The sequence below is a fragment of the Lissotriton vulgaris genome, chromosome 3_2 (genome assembly GCF_964263255.1).
Source record: "Lissotriton vulgaris chromosome 3_2, aLisVul1.2, whole genome shotgun sequence".
In the NCBI taxonomy this organism is placed as follows: Eukaryota; Metazoa; Chordata; class Amphibia; order Caudata; family Salamandridae; genus Lissotriton; species Lissotriton vulgaris.
In genome coordinates, this window is record NC_141690.1 from 228,602,317 (window position 1) to 228,629,771 (window position 27,455).

At 46.5% G+C, this 27,455-nt stretch overlaps 1 protein-coding gene across 3 annotated transcripts in view; it reads left to right on the forward strand.

Moving 5' to 3' along the window:
* Positions 1 to 27,455, forward strand: part of RMND5A (required for meiotic nuclear division 5 homolog A) — a 314,309-nt gene that overhangs the window by 240,628 nt on the left and 46,226 nt on the right. For all 3 annotated transcript variants that reach the window (XR_015309794.1, XM_086964264.1, XM_086964265.1), the window contains one exon: positions 18,067 to 18,221. Coding sequence is in view for 2 of the 3 variants with exons in the window: in XM_086964264.1 (XP_086820390.1) it covers positions 18,067 to 18,221 (155 nt within the window). In the remaining variant the exon portion in view is untranslated. The remainder of the gene's footprint in view (positions 1 to 18,066; positions 18,222 to 27,455) is intronic.

A 27,455-nucleotide genomic window follows, 5' to 3' on the forward strand; every position in this document is an offset into this window, starting at 1 on the left:
GTGCGGGAACAATTGGAAAAAAAACTTTCTTCGCTCGAACTCGCCCACAAGCAGAATCCCTCCCGTCGGGCAGTGCGGCAATTAACGGTGGTTAGGGGGAAACTCAGAGCTCACTATAATAACAGAGCGGAGCTCACGTTGCTGACATTACCGCACCTCTCGTACTCCCAAGGGAATAAGGTGGGGAAACACCTGGCCCGCCAACTCCGTGACAGTAGAGAGAAAGAATATATTGGGGGAATACGAGACGCTACGGGAACCCTCATCCACCATGATAGTTCCAAAGCTGGGCTCTTTAGGCATTTTATGAAGCACTTTACACCGGGGACGCCCCTAATGCCACGACACAGGAGAAATACCTGAGGGCGCTCCTGCTCCCCCCAAGTGTCGACGGAGTGGAACGACCAGCTTGTCGCCCCCTTTACCAGGGAGGAGGTCCTGGCGGCCATCAAGGCCCTGAAACCTCATAAGACTCCGGGTTACCGCGACCTTTTACAAAACTTTTGCCTCAGAGCTAAGCGACTTCCTGGTCCAACTATTTAACTGCATGGCGGAAGAAGGCGTGTTTCCTAGGTCCATGACAGAGGCGATAATCTCAGTTATCCCCAAGTCTGGGAAAGGCCGGTTGTCGTGCTCATCGTACAGGCCGATCGCTTTGCTCAACCTGGACGCCAAGCTGTACTCGTCCATACTTGCAGGCAGGCTGAATGACTTGATGCCGGCACTTATCCACCCAGATCAGTACGGCTTCATTAAGGGTTGCCAAACCCATGATAACACCAGACGAGTGGTTCATCTCATCGAGAAAGCTAATAAGTTCAAGATCCCTGCCGTCTTAGTGGGCCTAGACGCCGAAAAAGCATTCGACAGGGTGGATTGGGGCTTCCTGTTTCGGATCTTGGCGTCCTTCGGCTTCTTCTCCCAAATTCTTGACGATGATTAAAGCCAACTTCAGCGCTCCCCGATCTAGTGTGGTTGTCAACGGCCACGTGTCTGCGCCATTCCCACACTCCTGAGGCACTCGTCAGGGTTGTCCCCTCTCCCCTCTGCTTTTTGCCCTAAGTATAGAGCCACTGCCGGTGGCAGTGAGAGAGGATCCAGACATTCGGGGCCTGCCCTTCACTGGGGAATCACACAAAATTACCCTGTTTGCGGATGATGTCCTACTTTCCCTCTCGGACCCCGCCCATTCCCTAACCCACATTCGAAAGCCTTACTTCGCTTTGAAGGTGTGGCAGGCTTTAGGATCAACTACGGGAAATCCTTTGTTCTCAACCTCACTTTGCCCCCAGCGGAAGTGGCACGTCTCCAAACTCGCACAGACCTATCGTGGACTCACACCTCTATACAATATTTGAGGATTCACCTGACCCACACGATCGAGAAGCTCTACCCTGCTAACTTTCCACCACTGCTTTTGTCCACTCAGAAGACCCTGGCTCGGTGTCAACCGATGTTCATATCTTGGCTAGGGTGCATACACGCGATCAAGATAACCCTTCTCCCTAAGCTCTTATACCTCTTTCAAGCTCTACCCATTACCCCGATGGCAAATTCTTTCGGCGGGTTAAAACGCAGATGCTCCGCTTCATCTGGCAGGGTGGGCGAGCTCGGTTCTCCTATGTTACCCTGCGCGGCCCGCGGCGGGACGGGGGTGACGGGCCTTCCCGACATGCACTTGTATTTCAATGCGGCACAACTTCGTGTGCTGGTGGAGTGGACCCACCGGGAGTCGGAAAAACATTGGCTGCACATGGACATAAGTGTGGCGGGGAGGACGATTTGAGACCTGGTGTGGAAACCCAAAAGCGACCGGCCCAAGAACGCTTACATCAGCACCCCCACAAGGACTACTAGGTCTGGGACTCGATCTCTGGTGATGACTGTTGGACGACATTCCCCTCCCCCTTTACTCCTGTACATTTTAACCCAGCCTTTCCGCCGGCGGCTACTGAGGGCCCCTTTGACAGATGGAGGGAGGGGGGATGCCTCGCTCTTACACACCTTTTCCATGGCTATGCACCTCTCACATTTGACAACTGCATGCGGGACTACGGTGTCCAACTAACCGAGAGGTACCATCACTCCCAACTTTTACATTGAGCCCTAAAGCCCCCCCCCCCCCGGTGGGAGATGCAGCCACCAGACCACTGACACCTTTTGAGTCCTTCCTCTCAAGGGCCACTACCATGCGGGGGACGATCTCCTTCCTGTACAACCATCTTCTATCAACTACTATGTCCCCGGTACATGTCCATGTGGGAGGAAGTGCTGGGTCGAGACATTACTGAGGTGGAGTGGTCCCGTCTGTGGATTGATGTAGCAAAACATAACCATTCCATTCGATAGAGCTTCGGGAGGCTCACCTCAAAATAATGATGGACTGTTATCTTTGCCCAGCCAAGTTGCGACGGATCTTCCCGAACTCCTCTGATGGACTATTGTGGGACTTTCGCCACATTTGGTGGGACTGTCCCATCATTCGGCCTTACTGGGCAGAAATTTTATCCCACATTAAAGAGATATTGGGCTATCCGATAGAGGACTCGATGGCTCTTATATTACTGGGCCTTCGAGATCCGGGGCTCGAACACCAAACTTAAGGCTGATAAAAGGATAATGTGGCTCTGTGTGGGGGCAGCTAAACTCACTCTGGCAGCAGCTTGGAAGCAGAAATATGCCCCTGTGATTTCCCTCTGGCATGCAAGACTGTGGAAGTGGCTGAGTGTGGAGAGAATGGCTGACATATTCCGAGACGACTTTAAAAAATTCATGTTTCGCTGGGGCCCCCTTGTTCAGTTTCTTTCCAAGGGTCTTCCTTCCGCAGTCTGTCCAACCAGTGTACGTGCACTCCACTTGTTCCAGCTGTGATTACCATCTTTTTAGATTAATCCTCCCGATATAACTTGCTACCACCACTGGGGAGGGGTGAGGGTGAGGGGGTTACAGGGGGGCGGAGGGGGGGTTTATGTTCCTTGTTTAAGCGGAGTCCCATCGCTATGATCAGGCAGAGCTCTCCTCACAAGGGTGGCCGACCTTTTCTACAAGCTTCAGTGCTTACCAGCGCTCCTCAGACTTTCATGATACAATCACTGTTCTTTACCTAGTGGAAGGCTGGGACGCGCCAATACTGCTCCCCGGAAGATAGACTTACTGGAGCTGGCCCTGTTACAATGCTCCGAGATACGGGGTTCTCCTTTCAACTTGATTTCATATTGTCCCCCTGCGTGGGAAGTTGTGCGGGACTGTCGCATGTTTTCTTTTGTCTTTATCTATCAATAATAACACATTTGACAAAAAAAATAGAATTCACAAACGTTTGTTAGGAGTACGGTGTCTAGGTCTCCTCCTGTAAACTCTTGTGAATTCCAGAAAATGGTAAATCTTTACCAGTGCAATAACATATACCATGCAAGTACTATTGCCACCTTTCTAAAAGAAAAAAAAAATGGTAGGTGTTTTGAGGTTCTAAATGGACCATGAGCTGATACTTCTTACAGCAGTCTGTATAAAGTCTGCGGTTTCCTTTTAACATAAACATTCTGCCGTTATCTGCTTTAAAATCACTTAGCTATAGTTTATACTATACTAAACCACTTTTGATTTATTTTTTTGTTTTTGTTTCTTTAAGTTTATACTTCAAAAAGACCAAATACTGCATTTCAGTGTTCTTCCTTATTTCTTGACTGACTTGCCATTAATAAATACCATGTAGGCCGGTAAAATACTGGTCAGTTGGCAACCTTAACCTGCAGACACCCTTTGTTACTCATGAGAATGGGGTCCCTCATTTATTATTATGTTGCAGTTCTTAACCTTTTGACTTCTGTGGACCCGCACTCAGTGGACTCCCATTGAAGCATTATTGAAAGCCGGGAACCCCCGTCTAAGCAATTTTTATGATTTCAATCTCAAAACAATGCAGGTGAGGGATGTGTGCTACAAGGGTTGGCCCTGCTTCTGCAAAGGACAAAACGAATATGAAAAATTGTTGTCCAGGGCATGAGGCGAAAAGGATTCCACACCCATGCTTGTGACTGTTGTACATTTCGACAAACCGACATGACTTTTTTGAAGGTGAGGCAACTGGATATGGAATAGTTTTATTTGCACAAGAATAAGATATAAACGGAGGAACTTACTCTGGAGTTTACAGTTTAAACCTAAATGCCCAATGTCTGTTTGAGTAAAAACTACCAGATTATCTGTGCAAAGACAAAAGAGGTACGCTTGTCATGGATGCAAATCTAAGGAATGGAGATAACCTATTAACACATAATGGTTTTAAATTCTAGAAAATACAAAGAACATGCATTAAATGGCAGAAAATTATTTAGCAGTAACTTTGTGGCTGTGTATGTGAGTGAGTGTTGTTATAGGTAGGACCAACTTTCCATTGGAAAAGCGTTTTTTGTTTTGCCAATAACTTTGCCGCTGTTTGACGAATATTCACAAAATGTTCAAAATTAGTACGACAGTCGGTGGAATGGGCTGAACATTCCGTTCAGCCCAAACTGCTGAACGGAATTGCACCAAATTTGGCAGAAAGGCAGCTCTTGGTCCAGGTAGCGACTTTTTTTGTGAATTGGTGTAAATTCATTCAGTGGTTATTGATAGATTGAGGGAAATCCGATTTCTATATAAAGGGACACAAAGGCTCTGTGAATCCCTCCCGCTCTTGTTCTGATATCTGATTGGCTGGCAGCATTTCAGCCAGGAAGTGATGACAGCAATATAGGGACTCAACTTCAGGCGAGCCCCAGAAAAAAACGTTAAAAAAAAAAAAGGGGACTGGATAGGAAAACCCCAACCCCCTAGCTCTGGTCTCCCGCACTTGTTTAATGAAGCACCCGTGTGGGCCAGGTCCACATATTTGATAAAATTAATAGAGTGGGGCGCACATAGGGATATGGGAAGCTGCACAGACCACCTCCCAGGGCTTTTAGATGCCCGGGGACCACCACTTCCTCAGGGGCTATAATGAACAGTATTCAGGGGGTCTGCATTCCCGGTCCCAGGGAATTCCCACTGCCGGGGCCTGTCCATGCAGAACAAAAGAGGGAGGCCTGTGCGATCTCCCTCCCCCCTCTTTTGAAGTCCTATATGGCCCTTGGGGGCCGTCACAACCCAGGGCCGGCTCCTGCTATTTCGCAAGGTGCCCACCCTCAGGAGATAGCTGTTTGCTCTTGCTTGGTGGGAGATGACTGCTTCCACCAAGTGAGAGCAAACACTCTGCTTCCAGCAAGTCGAAGCTGCTAAACTGCTCCTGCTTCCCCGAAGCAGAGTTTTTATCTCTTTCCCTGCCCGCAGACATGCGGGCAGACAAAGAGAGAACATTATTGCTCCTGCACGCAGGGGGCTGCATTTCTAGTAGCTCCCTGCGTGCTGGAGCAGAGCCGGCTCCCACAAGAGGTGTGGAGTCTGCTGGGACTGCGAGGACCTTGAGGGCTCCTACATGCACACTGGGTGCCGTGAGGGAGTTGTAGCTGGGCCCATGGACCGATATTGGCCTGGGGAGGGGGATCGCATGGCTCCCCCCGCATTCAATTTCAAGCAGGCCCCATGGACTGTGCTACTGTGGCCAAAAGAGCCGTGCGGCCCCCATTTCTTGTTTAAATAATAAAAGCTTTTCTTGGGATGAGACAAGGCGTAGCAAGTGTTTCCTCTCTGCACCAATGATCTATTGGAGTACAATCTGATCTGTGACGAGTGGTTTCATTCTTGTCGTCTTTTTCAGAGCAGAGTCCATGATTCTCCCTTTTAATTACTCTGAGTATGCAAATGCCCAATATCATCTGCAAGCTTCCCTCGTTTTCCTTAGTAGTATGGGAAGATCTTCCCACGTTGATAGACAGCTTAACAAAAGGCCCCCAAGCAGGATTTTGGTGATGCATTATTGATGCAGAGGAATATGAGGACATCTTGACCAAATAAAGAAGCACTTACTTCATTTAGTCAAGAGGAAGTACCTCTGTTTGGTGGAGATTTACCTATTTATTGTCTTGTCATCTTCTCTTGATGAAGATTGCTGCCATCACAGATTTATGGATGAAGAAGCTGGAGGAACAATCTCATTATTGAGATTACATGCGCAGAAGGCCACTGGAGACATTACACCGTGGTCTTTTACACATCTGTAGTGCAGAATATGCACAAAACATTTACCCAACGAGGTAGCAGTTACTAATTAACCAGATGAAAGTACTCCAGTTGGGTAGACGTTTTCTGCAAAACTGTCTAGCCCTGGTGCGCATCTCACAGAAATATTAAATCTCAATGGAAAGCACTTACCAATATAAACATTGCAGGTTCCCCAGTTGAGGTAAATGCGTCTTTAGTGACTATGATGAAATTTCTTTCTTGGCGATTCCTGGTGAGAGCAGAGTTGATTGTTGTTCCTTTTAAATACCCTTAGTATGCAAATGCACAAAATCCATATTGCCTTTCACAGACCAACTCAGCCCATCACAGACCCATACCGCCACTCTCACACCCACTCACAGGCACTCACACGCCCACAGTACTACTCACAGACCCACAAGGGCACTAGCAGACCCAAACAGGACATCACACATCCACCCAGGCCCATAGCACCACTCATTGACGCACATACCCACTCGCACATCCACTCGCACATCCACTCTCACATCCACTCGCCGACGTATACAGCCACTCATACAACCCCTCACCGACGTAAAAAGCCACTCGTACAACCCCTCACCGACGTATAAAGCCACTCGTACAACCCCTCACCGACGTATAAATCCACTCACACAACCACTCACCGACGTATACAGCCACTCACACAACCATTCCCAAAGTTTATAGCTTACAGTTAGGACATAGAATTAAAAAAACATAGAAATTCACAGAAAAATCTAAAGTTGTAGGGATGTAATATATATATTTTTTAAAACGTTTATGCATTTGAATACATACAAACATACCCCCCACACACACATACAACAGCAAGCAAGGACTAGTAGTCACATTTCCACACTGAAGGAGTAGCAAGTACATCACGGAACGAATAACATCATATTTACCAAGTCGGCATACCGATCATGGACATCAATGTGCCAACCCCATCCCCCAACTTGGCAATGTCAGCTCTCTTACTCAATTATGCGGATCCGGGACCCCATCACCCCAATAGCTATTGTCGTTTAGGAAGAAGCAGTTCAAATTGTAGGAGATCTTACTTCCCTTGTCATAGGGATGGAGAGATCTCCACGGTTTCCTCAACGGGCACCACCTCCTCCCAGAAACCATGCACCCCTGCACAGTGCCATCCCAGATGTACGAATGTGGCATCATCCTCCCCACAACATGCGCACCTAGGCTCCTTGCTTATGTATGTGCGGTGCAGGTAATTAAAGTGCAGTAGTTTAAATCGGTTGTTAAAAGGCACCATCTTTACCAGACTACATGTATTACTCCAGTCCAAATCCTTAATGACTCCCCCCTTGCCCCCTCAATCTGTTTCCCATGCTGTTTTTGCTTTGTACACGCTCATCAGGTCACCCTGAAGAGCTTTACAGAACAGGAAGATAAGGTGTCTGCCCTCCCCCATCTAATCAGGCCCCCCAAAATCTGGGATGGTGATGTGACTGCTGGGAATGGGCCCCAGAGTTCCTACGCAGTATTTTCTAATTTGGCATACTGCAGGAAATGGCCCTTCCCACATCAAAGGTGTCCTGAGCTTTCTGAAATGTGAGGAAAACCTACCCTGGGTTTAGATCTTCAGCAAAGAGGGATCTGCCCTCTCCACCTCTCCATGGACATATCAAGGTCAATAGAGCAAAATGGTTCCAGATCCCGTACGTGTGATCTCCTGTTGAATGGAGCTATACGTAGCACTTTTGGGCTTCGGTTCGTTCTTCCAGGACTACGTGCAGCTGCACTATATGAGCCCCATGGCTTGTTAGGGTGGGGAGGGGGTTCCAGAGGCCTGGAGGGTGGAGCAGGGCACCAGACAGGGATGCCCCCACTTTTAAGATGGAAGCCCCAAGGCCAGACTATTGCAGAAGCTTTATAAACATCTTGGAAAATTCTAAAGTATTCTCTTCCCTGCTTATTAACCCGGGACGGTAGTCTTCTGAAGGATAGCATCCCTGGTATGGAGCATGCCTATAGCAAATTCATACTAATTGCCTGTAACTCTTTCCCAGTTCCCTTAGTTTGAATGTTAACCACTTCTTCTAGTGTTCGTTTAAGAAAGACTTGCTGGTACAAGCGCATCCAAGATTGCTTGATGATTCCGGAGTTCTTTCAGGTACTCTTGTGAGCAATTGGATATTCCATGCCTGCGTGGTAAAGTTAAATCCAACAAACCTTTATCCTTTGAGCAGCTCCTTCAACCACAAGTGATTGATCTACCTTATTACCAAAATGTTGTCAATCTATGCAAGATAAAACGATGAGCCCATAACCGGCATGTCACTTCATTGTAATGCATGGAGCGAGAAAGTCTAGTCACTTGATAGAATGGAAAGACCACTCTGGAGAACACTTTCTGCAGTCCAGATATCACTGCACTGTGTCTTAACTGTCCACTGTAGGAAGCTGGCTTTTTATATGGTATACCAAATGAGACGTATCATGTAAAGAGTCAAAGGGTTTCCTTATGAGTGGACAGGGGACTTGTTATGGCAATCCCAAGGTGCTTCGTTAGGGAGGTATGTAGTCGAGCATTCTTAGGCTTAACACACAGGAGTGAAAATACACACAATGGTACATAAATGACACACAAATCAAAAAGGAGATTCACACAAATTTAATAAAATTAAAATAGTGAGTTGCTTTATATATGTGTTTAGGCATCAGAAGAAAATCGTTCAGGTGAGTAAGCTTTTAAATAGGAAAAAATTTCTGTTCAACACAGTGCAATTTCTGAGTTCTGCAATGTTAATGTAAAAATCATATGCGGTTTATAGGTTCTTGTCATCGACTTACAGGACCCTTCTCCAGGAGTGAAGGTGAGTACTGGGCAAGGTCCAAGGCAGCACCAGCAGAACACAACTGGAAAAGGCATAGAAATTAATACTATTCCTAAGTCCAGCGCGCCCCCTAGTGCACGTCGTTGTAATGACTTGCAATGTAAATGCACTAGCCCTAACCCATTTGTGTCTCCACCTCTTCCTCTGCATCCTCCTCCGTCTTTTCCTTCCCAACCACCCAACAATTCACCACTTCCATCATCATCAGAGGGTACCCCAAGCTCATCATATGGCCTTGGCAGGCCCCTCTATCCCGTTGACCACAACCCATGAGATGACTATGATATCAATTACAAACCTTCAGGTTGCTGATATCTTCATGCATCCAACTAAAGGCCATAAAATCAATTTACACTACACTGGCACATGTGATTCTAAAAATGCAATATATGTCCTTAAATGCCCTTGCGGTAAAGTATATGTCGGACAAACTGAAAGAAAAATAAAAACAAGAATATCAGAACACAAAAGCAACATCCGGACCAAAAATATGAAATCAGCAGTGGCAACCCACTGGCTTGAAAACAACCATCAAATAGCCCAACTAAAATTCACCATACTGGAGATACTCCCACAACGCTGTGACATGGATCCTGTCAAACAGCGTCTACAGGCAGAATTCTTCTGGATCAAAAAACTCAACGCCCTTCAACCCACAGGGATTAACGACAGAATTGAATATACATGTTTTCTCTAATATCCATTTACAGAATTGCTCAACTTGGAACTTTGGGGTCCTTTCCTCCCCTAATGTAATCTACTTCATTATTTGTTCTACTATGGATGAACTATGATCGTATCATGACCATTGTTGCAGTACATATATTATTGACCAATTAATTGTAATCCTTTGTGCTCACTTTGTACTCCATTTCATGTCTTAGCACTGTTACTTTTTATATTTCCGACCCTAAAAGGTCACTTTCACTCTGAAAATGCAAATTTATCTGTTAAACTAAGGTTCAGCAATGTATATACATTTTTTCACGCTGATGTTCTATGACACTCCACATGACTCAGATCGCCTTACAACTTGCATCGTTTTTCGAGCATAAAATTATGTAAACAAACGTTTTAACGTTCGTTCGTTTACTTCCGTGTCACGTGACCTACACCATCGCTACGTCACATATCCCACGGTCACTACCGCTCTGTTAAATTATGTCACATCAGTTTATTCTTTTTCTATCTATATCATCATTCTGTCACTACAGGTAATGTATAATTATGCGCAAAACCTAGTAGCGATATGTGTTCGAGGCATATGGGCTGCAGATGGTACATTACGAATAGATCGCCATCTGGTGTTGGGCTCGGATGATTGCACTTTGTTTTTCTCTTGGAGAGTCTTTTGTATCTTGGTGACTCCTCCCTTGGTTGGTAGTGCGCATGGGCATCGGCTCCATCCTTAGATTGTTTTTTTTCCGCCATCGGGTTCTGATGAGGATCGAGACGCTCCAGATCAACTTCAGAGAAAAGTGATTTATCGGCGCGTATTCCCTTTCCAATTCGACGGTATTGTTATCGAACGCGTTTCATTTCCATTCCGACGCGTTGCGAATTCAAAATCGAAGAAAAGACTTTGATCTACGTCGACGAACAGGAGGCCTTTCTCGACGCAGTCAAGCCCGGAGTCCATGGAAAGGACTCCATTCAAAAAATGTCCAACGTGTGGTGCTAAGTTCCCACACAAGGACCTACACGAGGTGTGCAACCTCTGTCTATCGCCTGAACACGAATCCAGGGACTGCGAAGCCTGCGCAGCATTCTCCTCCAAGCTAACGATTAGGAATCGTCGAGCTCGAAGACACGAGGTTTCCAGAATGCAGTCGGAGGCGATCCCGGAGCTGTTCGGAGACGAGCAAATTGAGGAAGAAGAGGATCAGTCGGGGTCGGAAGGGGACCAGTCGGATGTTGAAGAACTCGACGTGCAACAAACCGTGAGTGACGACGTCCCCTTACCGAAAAACCGACCCCGCCTTCGAGCCCGGTCAAACCGCAGAAAAAAGTTTCCGACGCCCCGCCCCGCCCTCGGGCCCGGCAACGAAACCGAAACTGAAACCGAAACACTCGGCCTCCCACCATGTCGGATCCGAGAAAAGATCGACATCGGCTTCGACACCTAAGCTCCATACAAAGGAAAGCTCGGTATCGAAACATTCCATGTCGAAACAGAAATATGATTCGTCGTCCAAGACTCACTCGATACCCAGGAAGTCGGAATCGAGTAGACACTCGGTGCCGAAAACACCGAACACTGACAATCGAAAACATAAGCACCTTTCGGAACCAGGGCCTTCGGTACCGATTCAGGAGCAACAAACAGATCCCAAACAAAAGATTTTGTTTATCGATCCGCAAACTGGCAAAGTAGTGACGAAGAAGAGAAAGAATGAACAGACAGAAGATAAATCTCTTCCTTCAAAAAAGAGAACATTGGGGACAAACACAACTCCTCCTACTTCTCCTCGACCTAAAGTCACACCCTCTTCTCCTATTCCTCACACTATGCCAAATATTCCTACACCTTCCACACCAAGACCATCTACACCTCAGTCTGATGTAGACAGTGATCCAGGGGAGGGAGAACCTCAAGGGGATGATGAAACAATCCCAGATGAGGATGATTCATGGGAAAATTATGACGTAGGGTCAGATGAGGACAACGACCCAGAGTTATATCCCTCAAAGCCTTCACCACCTGATGATAACACAGGATTTGTACAGCTCATTAATAGGGCAGCAAAATACCATAAAGTAGATATACATACAGAACCTCAAATAGAGGATTTCCTGTTAGAAACGCTACCCAATACACAAAGAACATCAGGTACTCTCCCTATGTTGAAGGGTCTTCTCAGTCGCACAGAAGAAATATTCAAAGACCCAGTGAGGGCTAGGGTGTTAAACCCAAGAATTGATAAAAAATATAAGGCGGCTCCAAAGGATCCAATATTTATCAAAGGGCATGTACCTCTAGACTCGCTTGTAGTCTCAAACGCTCGTAAAAGAGCAAACTCATTATCTACAGGAGAGGCTCCTCCACCTGATAAAGAGTCAAAATTAATAGATGCATCAGGCAAGAGAGTAGCATCACAAGCGGCAAATAGCTGGCGTATAGCCAATACACAGGCACTACTGGCACGTTATGACAGGGCACATTATGATGAATTAGAAAAACTCATCACACATCTCCCCAAGGAACATCAGAAAAAGGCAGACCAGTTAATACAGGAAGGTAAAATAATTACTAATACTTCCATTAAATGCGCCCTAGACGCGGCAGACACTGCAGCAAGATCCATCAACACCAGTGTCATGTTAAGGAGACATGCATGGCTTAGAATCTCAGGATTCAAACAGGAAGTACAAACGTCCTTACTGAACCAACCATTTGATCAAAAGACACTGTTTGGTTCAAGCACAGATGAGACCTTAGAGAAAATGAAAAAAGATACAGAAACGGCGAAGTCAATGGGAGCATTGCAACAGCCAACACAAAGAGGTTCCTTTCGTAGATCCACCTATAGAGGGGGCTCAAAAAATACAGGAACAAATCAGCAATCCAGCTCTTTCACACCTACATCACCCAAAGGCAATTCAAGAGGAAATTACAGGGGTAACAACAACAAAGGTAGAGGCCGCGGAAATAATAACAACCGCAACGCCTCAACCCCAAAAGAGTGACTTCATAGAACTCCCCCCAGACCACATAACACCGGTCGGGGGACGTCTATCACAGTTCCTACCTGTCTGGGAAAACATCACATCAGACAAGTGGGTGAGACAGATTATCCAACATGGTTATTGCCTGGAACTCACAGCTACCCCACCAAACATACCCCCCAAACAGCGTCCAATGAGTCAAGATCATCTGACATTGTTAAAAGAAGAAGTACTAGCACTTCTACAAAAGCATGCAATAGAGAAGGTCCCAAAAAATCAAAAGGGACAGGAGTATACTCTCTATATTTCCTAATCCCCAAAAAAGACGGGTCCCTAAGACCAATATTGGACCTCAGACCTCTCAATGCTTACATAAATTCGGAACATTTCCACATGGTCACGCTCCAACAAGTACTCCCTTTACTGAAGAAAGGGGACTTTCTTTCTACACTGGATCTAAAAGACGCTTACTTTCATATCCCAATTCACAAAGCCCACAGAAAATACCTAAGGTTTGTAGTAGAAGGACAACACTATCAGTTCAAAGTCCTTCCGTTCGGTGTCACAACAGCACCAAGAGTTTTCACAAAATACCTAGCTGTGGTGGCAGCACACCTAAGAAGACAACAAATACATGTCTTCCCATACTTGGACGATTGGCTAATAAAGGCCAAGTCACAAGAGGAATGTCTTCAAAACACACAGAAGACAATTCAATTGCTGCACCAACTAGGGTTTACGGTGAACTACAAAAAGTCACACCTGCAACCAAACCAGATTCAGCAATACCTGGGGGCTACCATAGACACAGAAAAGGCAATAGCATACCCCAACCCAATCAGGATACAGACAATGGTCGGGTTAATACAAAGATTTCAACCACAACACTCACTACCAGCACGAGTGTTTATGCAACTGTTAGGCATGATGTCCTCCTGCATACTGCTAATACCACATGCCAGGCTACAAATGCGTCCACTACAGGAGTGTCTAGCGACACAGTGGAATCAGGCTCAAGGTCAGATTACGGATCTGGTGTTGGTAAACGACCGGACGTATCGCTCTCTGAAGTGGTGGAACACAGAAAACATTTCCAAGGGACGGTCGTTCCTAGAGCCAATTCCACAAGTGATAATAACAGCGGACGCATCGCTCTCCGGATGGGGAGCGCATATGGACAAATACACAGTACAGGGGAAGTGGAGTGTGCAGCAAAAGAAACTGCACATCAACTACCTGGAACTATTAGCAGTATTTCTAGCACTAAAGGCTTTCCAAATGCAAATAACAAGCAAGGCAGTCCTGATCAGAACAGACAACATGACTGCAATGTATTACATTCAAAAACAGGGGGGGACACACTCTCTCCAACTATCCAAACTAGCACAGGACATTTGGAGATGGGCCATTCCTCAAAAGATCTATCTGTTAGCAGAACATCTACCAGGAGTTCAAAATCAGATAGCAGACATCCTAAGCAGACAGTCAGAACAAGTACACGAATGGGAGCTGCACGACCAAATACTGCAGCCATTCTTCCAAAAATGGGGGCAACCAGAGATAGATCTGTTTGCCAATCATCAGAACGCAAAATGCAAAAACTTCGCATCCAGGTACCCACACCAACGGTCCCAGGGCAATGCACTATGGATAAATTGGTCCAACAAATTTGCTTACGCGTTCCCTCCGCTCCCACTAATTCCGTTACTGGTGCGGAAACTGCAGCAACACTCAATGACAATGATACTAGTGGCACCCACGTGGGCAAGACAGCCGTGGTTCACCACGCTACTACAACTCTCACAAGTGCCACATCAAAAACTAAGATTATTACCCATGCATCTTACACAGAACCATGGAGAAATAATGCACCCAGATCCCAAACAACTGAACCTAGCGATCTGGCTCCTGAGGTCATAGAGTTTGGATATTTAGATTTACCACCAGAATGTATGGAAATCATTAAACAAGCAAGACGTCCTACCACCAGAGCATGCTCTGCAGCAAAATGGAAAAGGTTTGCTATACACTGTAACAGTAAGCATATCAACCCTCTGGACGCATCCACTAAACAAATCATTTGCTATTTACTACACTTGCAGCAATGTAACTTAGCATATACCTCTATCAGAGTTCATCTCGCAGCCATAGCGGCGTACCTACAAAACAGGCAACATCTTTCCCTGTTTAAAGTACCAGCAATTAAAGCTTTCATGGAAGGACTCAAAAGAGTCATTCCACCAAGACGACCACCTTCCCCAGTCTGGAATCTCAACATAGTACTTACCAGACTAATGGGGCCACCCTTTGAACCTATGCATAAGTGTGAAATACAATTCCTCACATGGAAGGTGGCCTTCCTCATAGCTATCACGTCACTTAGAAGAGTAAGTGAGTTACAGGCTTTTACGATTCAAGAACCATTCATGCAGTTACACCAAAATAAAGTGGTTCTTAGAACAAACCCAAAATTCTTACCAAAAGGAATTTCGGCATTCCACATCAATCAGTCAGTGGAATTACCGGTTTTCTTTCCAAAACCACAAACAGTAGCAGAAAGAGCCCTACATACATTAGATGTTAGAAGGGCAATATTGTACTACATAGAAAGAACACAAACTTTCAGAAAGACAAAACAGCTATTTGTTGCGTTTTCTCCTACACATAAAGGCAATCCCATCTCTAAAGCGGGCATTGCCAGATGGATTGTAAAATGCATTCAAATATGCTACTTAAAAGCAAAGAGAACCTTAACTGTTCCTCCTAGAGCTCACTCTACACGTAAACTAGGAGCATCTATGGCATTTTTGGGAAACATTCCACTAGATGACATATGCAAAGCAGTTACCTGGGTTACACCGCACACCTTCACAAAACACTATTGTGTAGATGTGCACACAACACAGCAAGCTAGAGTGGGACAAGCAGTATTAAAAACTTTATTTCAGACAGTTGCAACAGACACGGGCAACCACCGCTAGGGAGAGAACTGCTGTATAGTCTATTCATAATGTACCATCTGCAGCCCATATGCCTCGAACGGAATATGCTACTTACCAGTATGCATCTGTTCTTGGCATAGAGGGCTGCAGAGTGGTACATGCCCTCCCAGCCTCCCCGGAAACCTGTGTCTGTTCCAACATTATCTTATTTAGATACACCTACATGGGCATTCTTATCTGTATTCTATCATACTACTCCATCTAACCCTACTATGGCAAAACAATCTAAGGATGGAGCCGATGCCCATGCGCACTACCAACCAAGGGAGGAGTCACCAAGATACAAAAGACTCTCCAAGAGAAAAACAAAGTGCAATCATCCGAGCCCAACACCAGATGGCGATCTATTCATAATGTACCACTCTGCAGCCCTCTATGCCAAGAACAGATGCATACTGGTAAGTAGCATATTCCTTCTCTTCCGCGAGCTCCGTTATCACGTGATGACCACAGAGCTATAACTCTTGCTCTGATTGGTTTCTGAATATCCTGATCGCTTCCGCGTACAGACGCCGAGAACACTGCAAGTTACTTCACCGAGTAAGTTTGACTTTCTAAACGATTACGGATACTACAGATAAATCGGGGCCATTCTAATGGCGACATCTCTCGCATCACTCTTCACATTACAGCACTAGTGCAGCACTAGCTATACTATATTGATTTCTTAACAGCAAAGTTACCGCATCATTCATGGTAAACACAATGAGTTTAAACATGTAATGTATATATGCTAAATCTTCAACCTTTGGTTATAATTCAAGTTCTAATTTAACTGGATGTACTGGACGAAAGTGTTATATAATTTACTAGTTATTGTTGTTGTATTTGACTATGGTGCATCCCCTGATCGCTAAGGTCCTGTATGTCTGCCTCTATTCTAGGCCCCTGACGAAGGGTTAACCCTTAACCCGAAATGCATTGGGCAAGCATGAAGTAATGCAATGATTTTGCTTATGTTTGGAAACGAATGTTGATTAACTAAAACAACAAGTATAATAATTCAATCATGAATAAAAATAGAAGATGAAAACAAGAAGGAGAAGACTGGTTTCATTTATGACAAGTAAACAATGTTGAACGAGTGAAGAAACCTTGTTAGTTCCATGTCAAATGACGCGTCCTTAGTGATATTCATATCACACATCAGCTCGATCAATTACACCCCTCCCTAGTCCCGGGGATTCAGGAATGGATTACTATCCAGTCAAGTCAAAGGGTAACCACTAGGATTGCAAAGGTTCTGGCGTTAGCCAAGATCTTTTGATTTTTACAAAAATTATATGCGTAGTATAATTATAGGGACTTTCAGCCAGCCCTCTTCTTCATTGGTCTGTTATTGTGCCAGTCACATTTTTGGTGCGGCCACCACTCCATGGGGCAATGTGTCAGCCCATTTCAGCCATAGGTTAACTTCACTGTGAGTGACTGCATTTTGCCCTTTCACAAAATGTTTCCATACACCATAGTTTCCTTAAGTTACAGGTAGTACAATGGTATTGTTCACTGTTTTTTTTAGACCAAAAATATTTTTGGCTTTCACCAATGTTCCCCTTTTTTTGCTCGCAGCAGCATCCCCAACAATAAATCTATGTTAAAACCATGACAAAACTGCCCCTGTATTGACTTTACCATTTTTTATTTAGAGGCGTAAATGTAGAAGCGTTCTCTTCATTGGACGTTGGATTGGAAGTTTCTCAAGTTACCTGCTGCGGCACAGCACAGTACACATATTTTTCCAGACCTAATTGTTATATGAAAAAAATATACCGGAATGCTAAAGAGATTGGAAATGCCAATTGGGGAAAATATGAAATAAACATATAACTTATTTAAATAAGTACAATTGTCATATATAGCTGTATTAGAATGCCAGTCTAGGATTAATGGCATTGTTTACAGCAGGGATCTGCTAGGAAGTATGATGTGTCAGCGTATAGGAGGGAGGATTCTCTTTCTAAATATTCAGTTCTGCCACTCCTCACATCTCTCAGATTTTACAGCAGCCTTCACCTCCTTCCCCTGCATTGTGAGTGATGGGGACAGGTCAATGATAGTTGCTGCTCCTCAATCCATGATCATCTCGGGCTCGGAGTGTTATTGCCCTTTCCATTACTTGAGTTGCGCCTGTTTATCCATTCTGCCAAGTTGGATTGCATCAGGAACAAGCCACGTAGATTAGAGCAACTCCTTCATTCACAGCTATTAATGCTTTTTCTGCTCCTCTTACATCCCTTTGTCTCCTCATCCTCCAGTAGCCCTCAAAGGACGCTTTGTTGGAAAAGAACGCCTTTTAATATGTATTGTATTGCTTGACACATTACTTGTTGTAATCTTTGTTCTTAACACTTGTATGAATTCTAGCCTTTTGATAATTTCATTATATTTACTTATTTCAGATTGAAGTTGATCTGGGTAAAAAATGTTGGTATCATTCAATATTTGCCTGCCCAATTTTGCGGCAGCAAACAACCGAGAACAATCCACCAATGAAACTTGTGTGTGGGCACATCATCTCCAGGGATGCTCTCAACAAAATGTTTAATGGAAGCAAGTAAGTGTGAAACAAGTCAATCAGCAACAGTAATGGCAAAAATAAGAATAGCAACCCTAACAATCACTGAAAAGTATTAAAGAAATAAAAAAAGAACTATTCTGTTAAATATGTTTTCCTCTGGGCATTAGTGCTTGCATTAAATTTGCAAGCAAAGATGTGGTGTAGCGCAGTACAACACAACATAGTTTCTGATTAAAGAGCTGTAGGTTCTCTGAAGTATTATTACAGAGGAGTCCTTCATCACCTCCCCCACGGTGAGTGAAACCACTGCTGGAGATGGTGTTGATAATAGCCTTTATGCGGTCTGTTTTTATTTCGCTTTTATTTTTAGTTTTTTTTTATTGAATAGCTTGCAACCACAGTACATTTATTCCCAGATCCGGGACCGGCGATATCAACATAGCATAAAATGATACAAGCAATTTTGTTCCTATCATTGAATTTGAATTTAAAAGCATTTATTAAGCGCACATATACCAGGCGGTTTCTTGGAGCTGAGGAATGGAGTACCTGGGAGGCAGAGGGGTGGAAATTAGGACGAAAATTCTTGCTTAAAAAGAAAGGTTTTGAGCGCCTTACGGAACTCGGTATATGAGGGCATGGATCTGATGGTGGGGGGAAGGGCATTCCAGAAGGTGGAGCCGAGAACGGCGAATTTCATGCCACCCAGTCTATTCTTCCTGAACCGCGGTACAGAGAGAAGAGACTGGGTGGAGGAGCGCAGTTCTCTGGCAGGTTTATAGTTTTTGATTTCCGAGTTTATAAAAGCTGGAGCAGTTCCGGCGCGAGCCTGAAATGTGGTGCATCCCATTTTAAAGAGGGCCCGCTCTCTGATGGGGAGCCAATGCAAGGCCTTTAGTAGCGGATAACATTGTGCGACTTAGGAAGACCATAGATGAGGTGTGCGGCTTCGTTCTGGACTAGTTGGAGACGCCTGAGGGCATAGGCAGGGACGCCGTTGTACAAGATGTTGCCGTAGTCTAGGCGTGATAGAACCATCGCCATCAGGATAAGTTTTAGGGCAGGAAGAGAGAAGAATCTGGAAATCTTTCTGATGGTACGAAGGGTAAAGAAACAAGAAGAGACCACCATGCTGATCTGGGAGTGCAAAGTAAGATGTTGGTTAAGCATAATCCCAAGTGTTTTAACAGAGTGGGAAGGTGTAGGTGGGGGACCCAGGGAGGGTGGCCAAAAAGTTGGGGTCCAGGGACTGGATGTACCACTGGTAAGAACTAACTCGGTTTTATCAGGGTTAAGTTTAAGATGGTTAAGGTTCATCCCGTCCCTGATAAAAATCTTAACTGATTGAAAACTGTGAATGGAGTTTGGGGAATGGGAGAGGTTAAAGATGAGCTGGAGGTCATTCGCATAGTTGGAGACCGTAACCTCCAGCTCCTGTAAAGCAAAAATGAGGGGAAAGATATATAGATTAAACAGAAGGGGGGAAAGGGAAGAACCCTGGGGGACACCGCACTGCACCTTGCGGGGGGAGGCAGAAAAGTCTGCCAGATGAACGGCCGGAGTACGGTCACTTAGAAAAGAACGAGCCAAGCCAGGGCAGACCCCCTGATGCCCGCCGCCTCGACACGGGTGAGAAGAATGGAATGATCAACCGTGTCAAAGGCGGCGGATAAGTCCAGGAGGACCAGCGCCGGGGGGTGGTTGACATCCATCCCCTCTCTGAGTTTGTCCATGACTGAGACGACAATTTTCTCGGTGGAGTGGAGCAGACGAAAGCCGGCCTGGCAGGGAGCCAAACAGCCATGGTCCTCGACGAAAGAGCTGAGGACTGTGGTGATGTGGCACTCCAGGATTTTGCTCAAATAGGGGAGGAGAGAAATAGGGCGGTAGTTTGAGAGGGAAGAGGGATCGGCACCTGGTTTTTTCAAAATAGGGATTATTGTTGCCGATTTATGGTAGTCAGGGACACTGCCTTGTTTGAGGGAGTCGTTGAGGAGAGCCAAGGGCAGGCCAGAAAAATCTCACTCAATACAAAAGTAGGACAGACATCGGAGGGGGAGCCAGATTTGACCCGGGCCAGCAGGGGAGAAAAGGATTCCTTGGTCAGGGGAGGTATGTGATCCAAGTGAAAACTGTTGGGCGGAGGTTGAGGAGAGACAAAAAGAGGGGAAGGCGGTGGTATATTGGCTTTAATGGCTGCAATTTTTTCAATGAAAAAGTTGTTAAGAGAGTCACAAAGAGATTGAGTGGGAAGAGGTTTAAGGGAAGCTCTATCTGACGAGGCCAGCTCGTGTACAGTGGAAAAGATTTCCCTAGGCTGATTTTCTGCCGAGAGAATTTTGCCCGAAAAGTAGTCCGTCTTGGCAAGGAGAATAACCTTCTTATATATGTTGAGTTTGAATGAGTATTGCGCTTTTAAGGTCAGGCAGTAGGCGCGCCTCCAGGCGCGCTCGGCCTGACGCACGACCAGTTTTTTCTCTTTAAGGTCGTCAGTGTGAACCATCTGTTGGCATTGTGGGAGCGTCTGACTGCGACACGTTTCAAGGGGGCCACTTGGTCACACGCCCTAGAGAGCCAGTCATTGATGGCAGATACCTGAGATGAGGTGTCAAGCTCCTCTAGGGCGGGGCAGGAACCTTGAAGGGAGGAGCAGAGGGAAGGAGGTCGGTGAAATCTTTAGATGCCGTGTCTTGGGTGGGGTCAGATGGCCAAAAGTTGAAGTCCCCAAGGACTAGAACAGAGGAGTTATTAACTACAAGTGTGGCAAGCATTTCCTGAAACCCAGTAATGAAGTGGGGTGTTGATTGGGGAGGGCGATAGACAAGGACACAGGTAATAGGGACTTGAAAAGAGGCTGATCGCATCACCAGACAGTCGACTGCCATGATGGCCGGGGAGGAGAGCAATTGAAAATGGAGGCCAGACCAAACAATCAGGGCAACACCACCTCATGCCTTGCCTGTCGGTCGATCGGCCCGCAGAACATAATAGGAGGAGGGGAGGGCCGCAAGTAAATTGGGCAGGGAATCTGGGCAGAACCAAGTTTCATTGCAACCTGCAACAAACACAAAACAAGAACAAACCCACACGGAAATAACCCCCACCCCTCACGGCACGTTGGATGTTATTACATTATTCAGTTGTTGAATCCAAAACATCATAGACACACATTAGTGATATCCCTGAAAGGGAGCCCGAATTCCGACATCCCTGGTAAGGCACATAACAGTACAACAAATTCACTGCAAATCAGGATGGTTTAGGAAGTACATAGTGAGGCCCAGATGTCTTTGGGCCGAGAGGCCTCAGGAAGCTCCTCCGCATAGATACCGAATGTTCTTTGCAGTAGACCAAATCGTGTATCCATTTCTTAGCAGTGGGAGTTGTTTTTACCCCCAACATTGGGCCACATCTCTTTTTGCCAACAGTCGAGACTGCGACAATTCGCCGATTGCATGGCTTAAGGTTCTTCACACTACTCAGCAGGCAAACCTCCAGCGCGAATCTCGCAGGTTCCAACACTACATCGGTAAGCACGCATACCACACTGGACCAAAACGCAAATATCCCTGCGCAGCGCCACACCAGGTGCAGGGAAACGGCGTCAGCCTGCCCACACCACACACAACAAGCAGTCTCACGCAAACCTAATACCCTCAGTTGTATTGGGGTATAATATAATTGGTGCAGGAATTTAAAATGGATTATGCAGAGATTGCAATTCGCCGTCATGCGACCCGTTAACTCACAGCAACACTGCCACTGCTCAAGCGGTAGTGTGAACCCCAGTGCAGTATTCCATTTGAGATAAGAGGGGTGCTCCCCTGGCTCTCTCTCACGTAGTGATGCGATATATAGCTTAGTAATCAGGAAACTTCGCTCTTCCCCTGCCAGCACCGCCTGCAGTGCCAGCAACATTGTTGGATCAGTTGGATAGTAAGGGTAAATGTCACTAACTGCTTGCCGCACTCTCTCATATGTAAATCTCAACATCAGGTTGTGGTTCCGAACCCCCATGCACCTCCTGCAGGGAGCAAACTTCACCCGGTGTGTACAGGTCCCCCATCTACGCGATCCTAATATCTTTCAGTGCCCGCAGAGCAGGTTGTTCTTGTGCCGCAGAAAGGCCGGGTGCGCAGCTATTGGTAGCGACGGGCCATATAGGTCGTTCAGTTGTGCCCTTTATGCGAGGGCCTTCCAGGCCCATGCAGTGCATTGGACAGGGTTAATTTCCGTCCTGGGGCCTCCTCCACCACCCGAGAGTGCTGCCGCAACTAGCGGCATCGGAAGTACCGCATCTTACTCATCTGAATCGCTATGTGGGGCAGAAATGCTGCGGATAAAACCAATAATGCTCAAACTGCGCCTGCGCGCACAGGTAATATAGCCTCATGTCAGGAGCCTCAAATCCCCTGCAGTCAAATGGTTGTACAAGAACATCCCAACTGCATCTGGGCATTTTACCTCCCAATATAAATGTCAGCAAGGCTGACTGGAGCGTTCTAAACAGTGAGGTATTCAGTCAAATGGGGATATTAACAAACAGAGGAATTTGGGCAATATAGACATTTCTGTCACTGCAATCCGATCAGCAAGCGATTGAGGCAACCTGGTCCACCGCTCCGCCTGGTCAGTGATCTGTGCAATAACTCTGCCATAGTTCATAGAGATGACCTTCTCAGGATCCCTATGCAACCATATTCCCAAGTATCTCACCGGTTCTTGAGTCCAAGTCGGCGGGAAGTCACGCTCTACTTCCCTAGTGCTGGCCATCATCGGGAAAACAGTCGACTTTGCCCAATTAATTCCCAGGTCGGAATAGCCCTCAAATTTAACATACTCACGAAGCAGTGCAGGTAGATGAGTAGCAGGTTCGCGAACGTACAACAGCATATCATCGGCATACAATGAGACCACGAGTGGTCTCTGCCAGAAGCGCAATGCAGCCGATGCATTCCTCTGGCGCAACTTACATGCCAGTGTCTCGAGCGCCAGTGCAAAGAGCATCGGCGACAGGAGGCACCCCGACTGCATGCTCCTTCCGATGGGAAACTCCAAAGACACCCTGCTGTTGACGTGCACTCTTGCCACAGGCTCATTGTAAAGCACCCTTATCCACTGAAGGAAAAACTGGCGAAGGCCCCTTCTTGTTAACACAGTAAACCTATAATCCCATTGAAGGGAATTGAATGCCTTAGCTGTGTCAAGCAGCACCGCCACAGCTTGGGAGTCCGGGTCGAAGTAATGCAGAGTGGCAAAGACCGTGCGCAGGTTGTGCGTGGTTGACCTGGTAGGCACAAGACCTGACCTGGTCTAGGAGGACCAGTAGGGGAACAAGAAGCTGGAGCCTATATGCTATCCTCTTTGCCAAGATCTTGGCATCAATGTTTACAGAGGCCTGTAGGAGTCGCACCTATTAGCAGCCTTGTCAGGTTTCAAAAGCATCACCAAAAGGGTCTCCTTTAGAGAGGGTGGAAGGTGTCCAGTGTCATACGCCTCCGCGTATACCTCCAAGATTTTGGGGGCCCGGTCTTCAACGTAGGCCTTGTAAAACTCACTCGGGAGCCCGTCCAAGACTCTGGCCTTACACGTGGGGAGTGACATTATAGCAAGTTTTACTTCCTCTACGTCAAAGGGCTGCATCAGATTTTCCCTCTGTCCCAAAGATAGCCACCCAAGTGCAATATCGTCGAGATAGGAGTGTATTTCCGACATCTGCACCATGGGTCTGTTTTCGTAGAGTCTGGTATAAAAGCTTAGCAGCGCCTCACTAATTTCGGACGTGGTGTAATGTGCCTCCCCACCCGTCATCAAGCATCTCCGTGATATACTCCTGACTTCTGGGAGCTGCTAACTTTTGCACCAACGAGCGGCTTGGTCTGCCCCCTACCCGGAATATCAAGCCATGCTCCGTCTGGATCTATGCACTAGCTCCTGGTCAACTGCATCATTATGCTCAGTCACAAGATCCCCCATCGCAGATAGCTTCTCTGGGGAAGGGTTCTTCTCATATTCCCGCTCTAGAGTAGATATTTCCGTGGCTAATTTCGAGATTCTACGCATGAGGTCCCTTGATACCCCGGCTTGCGCACCTATGATAGCGCTCTCAACGGTGCCCTCATTCTTCCAAAGTAATTTCGGATTGCCTACCCTATGGTGTGTTTAAAACCTGGGTCAGTCAAGGAAGTCTGTTGCACATGCCATTCAAAAGACAGCCTCTCACATGTGGTTAACTGCAGCTCAAGGACCCCCGGGGAGTGATCACAGAGCATTCGAGCCTCATGGCCAACCCTAACCGCCAATGTGCAAACGGCCTAGGTGACAAGCCAGTCTCCAGGCGTGACCACATCCCATGCACTGAGGATATAAAGGAGCTCTCCCGCACCCTGGGATGTTGCAAGCGCCAGACATCACATAAGTTTCCTTCATCTATTAGTCCAAATAGGACCTCTGAAGCCTGCTTGGGCCACAGTGCCCCACTTCCCAGACGATACATGGTGGCATCCAAGCACACATTTAAGTCGCCACCCCAGAGTATCTCCATAGGAGGGAACCCTGAGATGCTGCTTCATACATCCACAAAAAAGGACGGTTCATAGATATTTGGTCAGTATACATTAACCAATAGAACATTCGCTCCACCCAGCATGCTCTGGACCAGCGCCACCCGAACTTGCTCAACTGTTTCAGCACGCTCTACAGTAAATGGGACCCCCCCTCCTGACAAGCTTCATCACTCCCTGTGAGTAAGTTGAGTATGAGGACGCTATTCTGACCACTGCCCAACACGCACCCATGTTTTTTTCTGAGACTTTAGTGAGGTGTATTTCTTGTAGAAAGGCTATTTGAATGTCCATCCTATCCAAATATGCCAGTACAGATCACATTTTCTTGGGGGTGTTCAAACCCCGTACATTCCAAGTCAGGAGCTCACTTGTCCACTCATTTGGTCTGTTTAAAAGTGTGATAAAAGGGAGCTAAAGACTTGTGCCCATAGTATAGTAAGACAAGTTGGAACCAATCACACTGAAGCAGAATAGTGCCATTCGTCCCCACCCAACCCCAACCCCTACCCCCATCCCCACACCCACTTCAGCAACCCCAACTTGCTAAAGCCTTCCCCTTGCTGTCTAACCCTGACCCAACAAAGAAAATCAACGGAAGTATACATATTTCTCCCATCTGGGGGGAGTCCGAGTACTACTAGCCTCCTAATAAGTAGGAGGTGGCTGAGCAGATCTATTACTTGTGCCTAGAGATAAACACTCAACGCACTAGCTCTCAACAGCAGGGGAAGCTCAATAAGTCCGACCTGTAAGAAAGCACATATATAGCATAGTATAATGCAGTGACAATGATTCATGCACTTAAACGTGTGAGATGGCCAGACAACAATAGTCCGCTCCACCTACCCTGTGCCAAAATACAAACTCACAACCACTCTTGCATATATTGCAGAGTAAGCACACAACTGCGGGGGAAGCTCAACAAGTCCAACCTATAAAAGAGCAGATAGTGGTGCTGTTACTTCGGCTAGAGGAGGTAGGAATATTGGGGCAGGCCCTGGACTGGTTTAAGGCATTTCTGTCTGGAAGATCATTCAGGGTCTCAACTCCTCCGTTCCTTTCCAAAGAACAGTTGATCAAACAGGGAGTGCCCCAGGGATCTGCACTCAGTCCAACACTATTTAACATATACGTCCTATCACTGAATGAGAGCCAAGAGATGGGGACTATCGTTAGTATCGTATGCTGACGATACTCAGCTTATGGTGACTCTGAGAGACTAAGCTGGACTGAGTGCACAAAATTTCAAACAGGGCCTTACAGCCATAACCAGCTGGATGACAGCAAACTACTTACAACTTAACGCGGGCAAGACCGAGGTCTAACTTGTAGGTAAAGAGGCGGCGGTTTGGGGAGACAAATGGTGGCCTGAGACTTTTGGCAAGCTCCCTGAGCCTAAAAGCCAGGTGAAAAACCTCGGAGTTTGGATTGACTCCTTTCTCAATTTTACCCACCATACAAAAAAGGTTGCTGCCTCGTGCTTCGGGATCCTAAGGAACCTCAAGCAGATCCTAAAGTTTTTCGATCCCCAGAAGCGCCAGCTCGTGATACAGTCTGCCATCCTTTCGCGGCTGGATTATGCGAATTCCCTACTCTTAGGGGTTAACCAGGCTGAGAAAGCAAGGTTACAATGAGTTCAGAATGCTGCTGCGAGAGCCTTGACAGGTCTCCCCCGTCATCACCCGGTGGCAAGTACACTTACCAAACTCCACTGGCTCTCTGTGGAAAAGAGGATTCATTTCAAGACCTTATGCCTCGCATTCAAAATTCTGAAAACCGCCTCCCCACCCATGCTATGCCCACTTCTGACCACATACACGCCTCGACGCACTCTCCGCTCGGAGGGCCAGAACCTGGCAGTGGTCCCCCGTATTAAACTAGCCCGTATGGGTTGCCGCTCCTTCCGGTACCTTGCAGCCAAGCTTTGGAATGCCCTACCCCCCCCAGATCTGTGGAATAACTGATCTCTTGCTATTCAGAAAAGCCATTAAAACCCATCTCTTCTGCTAGACGGATACGTTATGTATTACCACTGTTCCATCGGTTGTGGCGTACTCTTTACCTTTCTGGACAGCGCCGGGATGCCCCTTTGCTGGGGCTGCCGTGCGCTATAGAAGCATATATAACATAACATAACATATAAAACAAACGGTATGCAGTAACGAGGATGCATGCATTTAAAAGTGTGAGATGGCAAGTCAACAGAAGTCCACTCCATCCCCTCACTGCTCCTCGTCATCCTGCGTAGTGTGGGAATCACGCTGACTCCGCTTCAATTGTTTGACATGTTCCAGGGCTGCCTTGGGGTTGGTGAAGACCCTAGAGTTCCCATCCGGACTAATCTGTAACCGAGCCGGATATAACATCACATAGGGGACCACCTCTGTTTGCAGTAACTTTTTCACCACCCCAAACTCCCTTCTTGCAGCCTGCACAGTGACCGTAAAGTCAGGGAAAAGCGCAAGTGAATTGCCTTGATGCACAAGATTACCCTTATCCCTGGACATTTGCAAGATAGTGTCGGTGTCGCGGTCCCTGTAATTTAACAGTTTTGCAGTGATTGGGCGGGGGGTCGGAGTGCCAGGGGCAGGTCTTGCAGCGAGAGACCGATGGGCACGCTCAATAACGAACATGGAAGACAGCTGCTCAGCTCCGAATATGTCCTTAATAAGATTTTCAATGAAAGTCTCCATCTTACCCACAT